Source organism: Sciurus carolinensis, chromosome 18 (genome assembly GCF_902686445.1).
Source record: "Sciurus carolinensis chromosome 18, mSciCar1.2, whole genome shotgun sequence".
In the NCBI taxonomy this organism is placed as follows: domain Eukaryota; kingdom Metazoa; phylum Chordata; class Mammalia; order Rodentia; family Sciuridae; genus Sciurus; species Sciurus carolinensis.
Window position 1 is genome coordinate 27,831,990 of NC_062230.1, and position 9,662 is coordinate 27,841,651.

Below are 9,662 nucleotides of genomic sequence, written 5' to 3' on the forward strand. Positions count from 1 at the left end.
CTACAAGTCAGAGTCTTACTAAATTGCTGAGGACGTCGAAATTGGGATCTTCCTGCCTCAGCCTCCTGGGTTTACCGAGGTGCCCCACTGCAGCCGCCTAATTTCTAGTTTATAAGTGAAAGTAGGCAAATCTTCCGCGTAGACAAAGCAAAAGCTACACTGGCTCTGTTAATAATCCTCATGGTCGTCTTTCCCAGGAATTTCGGTGAGAAACCTTGAGCCTGTCCAGACCTTTAAAAGCAATTTAGCATTCTCATCACTACAGCAACCCAAGGTTCCTGAACCACCAGCGGGCTCCTGAATGATTGATAGGGGCCACATCCAATAGACTTGGTTCATTTGCAGCGCTCAGCCAATCGCGTGAAAGCGTGGGTCTAAGGGCGTTTCCACGGGTACCAGGGCGAGCAGCGTCTTCCTTACGTCTGCTTGCATCATCAGTCCGCGCCAAGAGCACAATTGGCCCGCTAAGCTAAACAGTGTCTGCTTTGTGATCCGGGAGATGAGTTGCGCCGGGGTGTCGGCAGCTCCCTCCCTATGGCGACTGCGCATGGGCGCCCGGTGGCCCCTCTCAGGTAAAGGGGGACATGCGGCCGCAGTATACGTTGGACCAACGTGCCGGGGAAATTTTGATTAAAGTTTGGGTGTTAGAGGTCACGGGGAAGACGTTTCTATACGTCACAGGCAAGCGACGGTGCGAGACTGCGTGACGTGTGCCGTGGAGGCGGGGCTTGCAGTAGGCCGCGAGAGTGACGGGTGGATTTCTGAGGTGAAGCTTGGGGCTGTGGGTCAGGCTTGGTGCGGGGGGTAACGACGTAATTGCAGACCTGCCCTGAAATACACAGAAAACCGGTTTTGAAATTGGAGAGAGTATTGCCTGGCAAGGCTTGAACCCGAGACCATTTTTCTTTCTGTTAAAAAGTGTAGATTACTATATGCATATAAAAATATGATACGAAACCCACTATTCTTAATAATATGTACTCATTTTAAAAAGGAGATTAGCAAATGTTTCGAAAATGTTTACAGTATATCAGCTGCAAATGAAGATATTTTCCTTAATAAATGGATTAGCATTTTTAAAAGTAACTTATTACATGAGTGTTATTTAATGCACATTCATAAGCTCCTTTAAAATCTTCCCATATACCACTGAAAATCTTCAGGAACCACATTGTTTTGTTTCACACATTGGGAAACATGGCTATAAAATGACACATTTGAGAAAACAGGGATATAAAATGATAAAATTGAGGGCACTGACCTTAGATTGTAAAGTATGTGATAGTGCAGTCAGAACTCAAGAGTTGTTGAATGTGACTTTTAATGCACTCCTGCTGAGCCATTGAGTATAACAATAAGAATCATTCATTTTATTTTGTTTTTTGCTTCCTATATCACATTTTATCCTCATGATAAACTCAGTAGGAAAAGTTTTATGATTGTATGTTTTACCTTAAAAGGAAATACCTTGGCCAGCGTAGTGGCATATGTCTATAATCCCAGCTATGTGGGAGCCTGAGGGAGGAGGATCCCAAGTTTGAGGCCAACCTGGACAATTTAGTGAGACCAGTCCCAAAACTAAAATAGGCTGGGGATGAGGTGGGAGGGGTTAGCGTTAGTGTTAGGGTTAGGTTTAGGGTTAGGGTTAAGGAGTGGGGCAAGAATGGAGGAAGGAAGGACTGTATAGAGGGAAAAGAGGGGTGGGGGGAAGAAAAAAAAAAAAACAATGAATCAAACAACATCACCCTATGTAAATTTATGATTACACAAATGGTATGCCTTGACTCCATGTACAAACAGAGAAACAACATGTATCCCATTTGTTTACAATTAAAAAAAAAAAAAGGCTGGGGATGTAGCTCAGTGGTAGAACTCCCCTGGGTTCAGTCCCCATTACTGGTAGGGTGGGGAAGGTAGTCTGATTATTGGGAATTTTTAATGTAAGAAGTAGTCTGATTTGTTTTATTTATTTATTTATTTATTTATTTATTTATTTATTTATTTATTTATTTATTTTTGCAGTACTGGGGATCGAACTCAGGACCTTGTGCTTGCAAGGCAAGCACTCTACCAGCTGAGCTATCTCCCCACCCTGTTTTATTTTTAATAGGGATTGGAAAGACATTTTCTTTCTCTCTCTTTTTTTTTTTTTCAATTATACATGGTCCTTTTATGTTTTGCAGCAAAAAATGATTGCTGTCTGCAGACTCAGGGACCTGCAGTTTTTGATTCTAGGCATATTTCATTCTGGTGCCCATCTCATACTTTACAAAGATGAGACTGTGAAAAGGTGGAAATAGCAAATATTTTGATACCAAGCCTCTCACCACCACCCCCATCAGAAAACAAAAAACAAAAAACAAAAAACCACTTACCTAGTGCCAGAATCTGGTGGGTTCTTTTTTGTTTTGGTTTGGTTTTTTGGATACCATTGAACCCAGGGGCCCTTAGCCACTGAGCCACACCCCCTGACCATTTTATATTTTATTTTGAGACAGGGTCTCTCTAGATTGCTTACAGCCTCTCTAAGTTGCTGAGGCTGACTTTGAACCTGTGATCCTCCTGCCTCAGCCCCCTGAGTTGCTGGGATCACAGGTGTGCACCACTCATGCAGAGTGCCTGAATCCAGAAGAGCGATGTCATGTCAGGGGACAGTCTATTGTGTTTTAAATACAAACATAATCCTGCCCACTACTCATTAATAGCCACCTGTGTGTTTTGAATGAACCTGCATACTTGGCCCCTTGCTATTTCTTGGTTTTTATTTTTATTTATTATTTTTTTAGTACTGGGTTGTCCCTAACTTTGTTTCCCGTTAATATGTTTTTGGGTGGTGGTACAAATGAAAGAACAAACAAACAAGATCATTTTGAAATATTGAGCCAACTCTTCAACTTCTACTTTCTACCAGGAAATCAATCTGCTGGAAGCACCAGCCCTTGGACGTGGAGGCAGAAACTTACGACAGACTACCTTGACTTTGTGCAAGGTCTCAAACTGTTCTCCACATAAAACTTGACCATGGTCAGCAGTGTCCCACTGTCTGGTGGCACAGCCCTGAGTGGTGTGGTAGGATGGGCAGGTCTTAGACTCCATCTAGTGTTTGATCTCTGGTTCTTGGACTCTATCCAATTTCTTTAGTCAGATTTGCTCCATGAGAGGGAGCAGGTCATGCAGGGGAGCAGACCAAATCAGAGTCATGATGCTTCAGAATCTCATGTCCACACTTCTTTGTTTGAAGTGTGCGTTTAAAACCCCAGGTGGTGGAAAAGTTAAGAATCACCCAAATTCTACCAAGCCTATCCATTAACCTTGTGTCCAAAACCCACCAACATTTTTAAATGAAAGAACCAGGTGTTCCCAAAATAAATTTCTTCACACATATTCTGGTTGTTAAAATGGGCCTACGTGAGAAGACAGTGGTCCCAGCACAAGAGCTGAGAAACACAGTTCAGAACGATGCCAGTGTTGGTCACACTGGACCACAAACTATGACCTCTGTGTCTCAGTTTTAAAAAAAAAAATATTTTTAGACCTTTATTGTATTTATCTTTATGTGGTGCTGAGGATAAAACCCAGGGCCTCGCGTGTGCTGGGCGAGTGCTCCACCACTGAGCTACAGCCCCAGGCCTGTGTCTCAATTTTTTGTCTGCAAAATGGAGCTAACCCGCCTTAGACACCTGAGCGCACTACAGAACCCCTTTTTTGTCGGGGGAGCTCTTGGGATCCCCTCATCTGGGGCTCAGAGAGTAACCGTTTATCGGTGTTTTAAAAGATTAAATCCAATGTGCCCTAAAGAGTTTACATTTTGAAAATAAGAGGAGTTCAGTTGAAGTGATTTTGGACCAAATGAGAAAAAAAAAAAAAAAAAAAAACTGAGCTGTAAGACTGAAGAGCCAGGGCCGCGTGTGGTGAGAGGACCTAACCTGGGTCTCTCCTTTGCCTGCGGGGACCGGTACACGCAGCCTTTTCAGATTTTCAGTGTGGGCGGGGTGCACGGGAGCTCCTGGCGACCAGATGGGCAGCAGCACTGTGGTTGGAAAACTCCCTGGCTGTGTGGCCTGCTCTGTGGCCTGGCTTGGAGGGGACAGGGGAGGGGTGGGTGAATGGAGAACCGTGCCCTTCCAGAGGTGGCCGCCAGGGTCACTGTTGCCTGGTGAGAGGGCAGGCTGGACGTTTCTAGATCTCTGTACCTTTACATGAAGCAGAAGCCAGGTCCCCGGGTGGAACCTTCCACGTTTCAGCACTGCGGGCTGACGCTGTTTAACGCACTGCAGAATGCTCTGGGGCACAGATCTGCCCAAGGAGGTCACTCATGACCTTTGTCCTCAGGTGCCCCTCTGTCTGTTGAACACCTCAGCCAGGCACGCTGGCGTATGCTGTGCAGGAGGCTGAGACAGGAGCACAGGTTCAAGACCATCCTGGGTAACATAGCGAGACCCTGTCCCCAAATAAAATCAGAAGGGCTGGGGCAGTGTGGCTCGGTGGTGGAGTGCTCACCCAGCACGTGGGATCCCTGGGTCGCATCCCCAGGACAGGAGGAGGCAAGGGAGGGAGAAGGAAGCACCTGGATTTACCCGAGAGTGATGAAGAATTCACACCTGCATTGCAGCTTGTGGGAGAAGAATCAGCGTCAGGCCCCGCAGTTCTGGAACGACCTTAGACGACGTCAGTCGTGCCGCTGTGGATCGGATAATCCGGGTGGATCACGCAGGTGAATATGGAGCAAATCGCATCTACGCGGGCCAGATGGCTGTCCTGGGCCGGACGAGCGTGGGACCGGTCATTCAGGTGAGCACCTCCTCGTTTCTCAGCCTGGTCCCCTGGACAGGTGGGTTGAAGGCCTTCAGTGTAGTCACATCAGGGCCTGCGTTCACTCCCTAGGGAGCTGCTGTCACCTCGGGGGAGGGAACGTTGGTTCCTGGGGGCCAGGTGTAAAGCACGGAGAGACGGAGTCCACGCGTAGGTGAACTGTGTGTCTGTGGTGCTCGGGTTTCATGCCGACAGGTGGCTGGGTGGGAGCGTGCGTGCCGGGAGGTGGGCGTCCTGCCTCCTGAGAGGCAGTTGGAGGCCGGGACTTCACAGTCATGGGGCCTGGGTTTGCTGCAGCTCTCACCCGCCTGTGTGACCTTGAGGAAGTCACTTGACCTCTCTGGGTCTCCATTTCCATTTCTGGAATGAGTTGGTGTGGAGCCACTGATACTGGGCCTGGCAAGTGACAGGTTGGTGGAGTCACCCTTGGTATCTGAGGGGTTGGGATCGTGGATCACCTGCAGATGACCAGATCCCTGGGTGTGCAAGTCCTCGTGAAGTGGCAGCGCGTTTGCACATACCTGCGCACACCTCCCCTGCACTCCCCGCCTTGAAGTCATCTCTGTTACACATGGCACGGTGCAAATGCTGCCTGAATGTCTGTTACGCTGTGTTGTGTAGGGAATGATCACAAGAAGAAAAGGTCTGTGTGTGTTTTGTTTAGTTTTTCCTGCAGTTGGTTGAATCTGTGCATTTGAAGCCTGTGGTTGGGGAGTGGGGACTGTCTAGGCTAAGCTGCCTGCTCTGAGTCCTTGGGCAAGTTACTTACCCTCTCTGTGCTGGTGTTCTTCATCTGTTTAAAGGGGATAGCGGTAGTTTGCCCCTCACCAGGTGGCTGTGGACTGAGCAGGCTGCCTGTGGAGAGCCATTTGATGGTGGTTGGCACTTGGAAGGGCCACCCACGTGTTGGCTGTTTCGTTCGACTTTTTACATTGGATATAGAGACGCATGTCTGGGGGTGGGCGGGGTAACACTAGGTGATACTCTGTCCTCCTGGGTTTGAAGTGGGTGCAGCATGTGCTCGGGAGGGTGGACCCGGGTCAGTGGGCGGCTGCTGTGGCTCTGGGGACTCCTCCAGGGGCGTGGCCGTGGCATCCTCAGCTGCAGCTGGGCTGACGGCTCCTCCTTTGCTCTGCTGGTGTCTCTTCTCCGTGACAAAGGCTGCTGTGACCCTGGTGTTTCAGTTTCTCGGGGAGGTTTTAGGGGTTGGGAGCCGGCAGGGTCCTCGTGTTCCCGTTTCCGCTTCCTTCGCGTCTGCAGGTGCAGGGAGGCCCCTGGAGCACCGGCCTGACTTCATTCTTCTGTGTCTTACAGAAAATGTGGGATCAGGAGAAGGACCACCTGAAGAAGTTCAACGAGCTGGTGGTGGCCTTCCGGGTCCGGCCCACGGTCCTCATGCCCTTTTGGAACGTGGTGGGCTTTGCACTGGGTGCGTGTCCTGCAGAAGTGCTCGTGTGAGCTTCGGGATCTGGGGCGGTCGGTCACCTGGGCGCCCCGTGTGTGAACTTGCGTGTCCTGTACGGCCTTTTGAAGTTTAGTATTTATTCAAAGTTAAATTGATTGAATTTCCCTTTTTTCTTTGCTTAAATTTCTTTAAGATAGAATCAGTACTTTTAGAAATAGAAATAGAAAGTACAGTAAAAACAAACGAGGGATCGAGCTCGTCTGCTTGGGTTGCAGCCAGACACTGTCCCTGCCTGGATTCTAAACCTGAGATCTACCAGCACTTTTTTTTTTGGTACCAGGGATTGAACTCAGGGGCCCTCGACCCCTGAGCCACATCCCCAGCCCTGTTTTGTATTTTATTTAGAGACAGGGTCTCACTGAGTTGCTCAGGGCCATGCTAAGTTGCTGAGGCTGGCTTTGAACTCGTGATCCTCCTGTCTCAGCCTCCCCAGCTGCTGAGATTACAGGGGTGCAGCAGTGCACCCAGCTCTGTGAGCACTTCTAGAAAGGGAGAGGGGAGAAGAGTGACTGGTTTACAAGGTCAGAGGCACACTCACCCCAGAAGCAGGCAATCAGGTTTAAAGCCCCTCAAGAGCTGGATGTGGAGCGCACACCTGTGATCCCAGCTACCCGGGAGCCCAGGGCAGGAGAATCACAAGTTCAAGGCCAGCCTGGGCAACTTTGTGAGACCCTGTCTCAAAGTAAAGTTTCCAAAGGACTGGGGATGCAGCTCGGCGGTCGAGCAGGTCCCGAGCACGCGGGAGGCCCCGGTACCAAGGGGAGGGAGGAGCGCACTAGGGAGAGGAGCTGTCGTACCATGTGATTCAGAGTTTAAGGGGGGTCCGGTCCCACCCCCAGCTTGGACCCTGAGACACACGGTAGCATCTGAAGACCCAGTTCAGGGACACCTGTGGCTTCGGGCTGGCAGAGGTCGGGGCTGTTAAGCGTCTGACAGTGCTCAGCACACACGCTGCCCCAGGACCACCTGCCTCAGACGTCGTGACGCCCGGGCGGAGAACCTGGCGGAAGCTGACCCGCCTTCCCAGTGGCGTCTGTCCCGCACGTTATCATTCTGCACGTGGCGATTGCAGGGGCAGGGACCGCCTTGCTGGGGAAGGAGGGTGCCATGGCCTGCACGGTGGCGGTGGAAGAGTCCATCGCGCATCACTATAACAACCAGATCAGGACGCTGATGGAGGAGGACCCCGAAAGACACCAGGAGCTTCTTCAGGTGATCGGGGGGTTGGAAGGGGCTGCTCGAGGGGAGAAGGACAGGTCGGCAGTTGGTAAGAAGGCAGAACAGGATGTTAGGGATGGTAGGGACTTGACATCTAAGTTATTAGCACCTCATTTTAAAGTCGAATAGAGTGAAGCACAGAGAGGTGAAGCCATTTGCTCTGGTCACACAGCCTGGGCAGAGTGGGGCTAGACCCCACATCTCCTGCGCCCAGGCCTGCCTGTGTTTTCTCCAAATCCCTATCATTGGTAAATTCTGAGATGAAATGGATGAAGTAATAGATGTCCTCAGATAATTTTCCATAGCAAATTGGGGAACGGTTTAAATTTTGTAGTTTCAGTCTTCTGTTCCTAGAGGTGGGGTCTTGCTGTGTTGCCCAGGCTGGGTGTGTCCCTGGACTCAAGTGACCCTCCCCGCTCAGCCTCCCACAGCTTACATCTGCAGGTGCGCACCTGCACACCCAGCTCTAAGGGGACCATTCAGTGTTTAAAGCCTAAGTCAGATATTGGCAGACCCCGGCCTGTGGCCAACCCCTGTGCTGTAAATAAAGTTTTATTGGGACACAGCTGCAGGGGGAGTGGGGTGCTGCAGGTAGGCGGAGACGGTACAGCTCCCAGGGCCTAACGGGCACTCTCCTGGGTTGGTGGCCTACCAGCCTTAGACTGTGATGTGAAGCTTTGGCCTTTGAAATAGGACGAACGTCAGGTGAGTGGACGTGCTGACCGCCCCACTTTCCTTCATTTAACTAGGTGATAAAGCAGTTCCGAGATGAAGAGCTCGAGCACCATGACCTGGGCCTCGAGCATGACGCAGAACTGGTAGGGGCCTGATGGGGCTCGGATTGGAGGACAGGGAACTGGGGGTTCTTGTTCCCAGAGGAATGCATTTTAAAGTGCCGGCCGAAGGGAAGCTAACCCGTCACTGGCAGGAAGCAAGCCAGCAAGCGTGTCGCCCCAGCCAGGATCCCGTGTCCGCCTCATCCCCGTCCTGCCCCTGGGAGCTTCAGAATTTCCCTTTCCTGTGAGAAACGGGCTGATTCCAGGGTTTTGGCAGGGGCAGACGCATTCCAGTCTCTTAAATAGCTTTTGTCCCAAGTTAAAATAAATTGCTTCTCAGATCTTATTCCTTATTCAGAGAAGTTCACTCTGCCCTGCCGGCCGTGGCTCAAATACACTAAAATGAGCACGCGACGTGTTTCTGGGTTGCTTTTGTTCATTTTGCAGTGTGGGGATTGGACCCAGGGCCTCCTGAGTGTTGGGCACGTGCTCTGCACGTCCAACTGTTGTGTTTACAGTGTTTTTATTGGTGCATTATGGCCACACCCAGCATCGGGGTTCATTCTGACACAGTCCCACGTGCATGGAGTATCTGCTCTGCTGCGGTCCCCAGCACCTCCCCTTACCCTCCCCTCCTCCCTCGGCTACTCTGCTGGCTTCCTTCTGTTTATTGACTTTTAAGTGGGTGAAGTGGGATTCACTGTGATAACATGAACGTAAGCATGATTTGGCCGGTTTCACCCCCACTTCCTGCCTCAGTCCTCTCTTGTTGTTACAGGCCCCAGCTTACACCCTCTTGAAGAGTGCCATCCAAGCCGGATGCAGTGCAGCGATCTATCTGTCAGAAAGGTTTTAAAGGATGTCTACTCATCCACGGCTGTCGTAGTTTAGTGAGTGACATTTGCAGAGAAAGAACTGTACAATTATTATTATGTGAATTTTGTTAATAAACTAGAAGTTTTTTTTCCAATAATAAAGCTTTCCAGTGGTTTTTTTTTTTTTTTTTTTTTTTTTTGCTTGTTTTTGTTTTTTGGTATTTATCCTGTAAGCTTATGCTTAAGGCTGATAGTTCACCAGGCCTGTTCAAATTATAGCAAAGGAAGCTGGTCCTTGTTTGGTCTCATGGTTAATTTTGTTCTACAGCTTCAAGAATGAATCAATAAATTAATAGAAATTATTATTTTTTCTTTGTGATGCCAGGGATGGAACCCAGGGCCTCAAGCTTGCTAGGCAAGTGCTGTACCACTGGGCTCCCTCCCCAACCCTAGGGATCTTTTTGGGGGGGGGGTTGCTGGGGATTGAACCCAGGGGCACTGAACCACTGAACCACACCTCCAGCCCTTTTTGTGTTTTATTTAGAGACAGGGTCTCACTGAGTCGCGCAGGGCCTT

The 9,662-nt window shown here is 49.8% G+C and overlaps 1 protein-coding gene across 2 annotated transcripts; it reads left to right on the top strand.

The window, feature by feature from the left end:
• The first annotated feature begins 438 nt into the window (after positions 1–438).
• Coq7 (coenzyme Q7, hydroxylase) lies at positions 439–9,243 on the top strand. 2 transcript variants are annotated; one of them, XM_047533744.1, is made up of 7 exons: positions 439–572; positions 4,333–4,425; positions 4,613–4,791; positions 6,127–6,241; positions 7,350–7,489; positions 8,245–8,313; positions 9,050–9,243. In XM_047533744.1, exons 1-7 carry the CDS (start codon positions 500–502, stop codon positions 9,125–9,127), a joined length of 747 nt encoding a protein of 248 aa, XP_047389700.1. In that variant the 5' UTR covers positions 439–499; the 3' UTR covers positions 9,128–9,243. The 2 variants fall into 2 exon arrangements, with proteins under 2 accessions (XP_047389700.1, XP_047389701.1); XM_047533745.1 differs by lacking the exon at positions 4,333–4,425.
• The last annotated feature ends 419 nt before the right edge of the window (positions 9,244–9,662 follow it).

Excerpts from the sequence above, each read along its gene's own strand:
- Coq7 (XM_047533744.1), top strand. The coding sequence starts at position 500 with ATGAGTTGCGCCGGGGTGTCGGCAGCTCCCTCCCTATGGCGACTGCGC. Across the intron at positions 4,426-4,612 it reads CAGGTTCAAGACCATCCTGG|CTTGTGGGAGAAGAATCAGC; the intron begins GTAACATAGCGA and ends CCTGCATTGCAG. Across the intron at positions 7,490-8,244 it reads GACACCAGGAGCTTCTTCAG|GTGATAAAGCAGTTCCGAGA; the intron begins GTGATCGGGGGG and ends TCATTTAACTAG.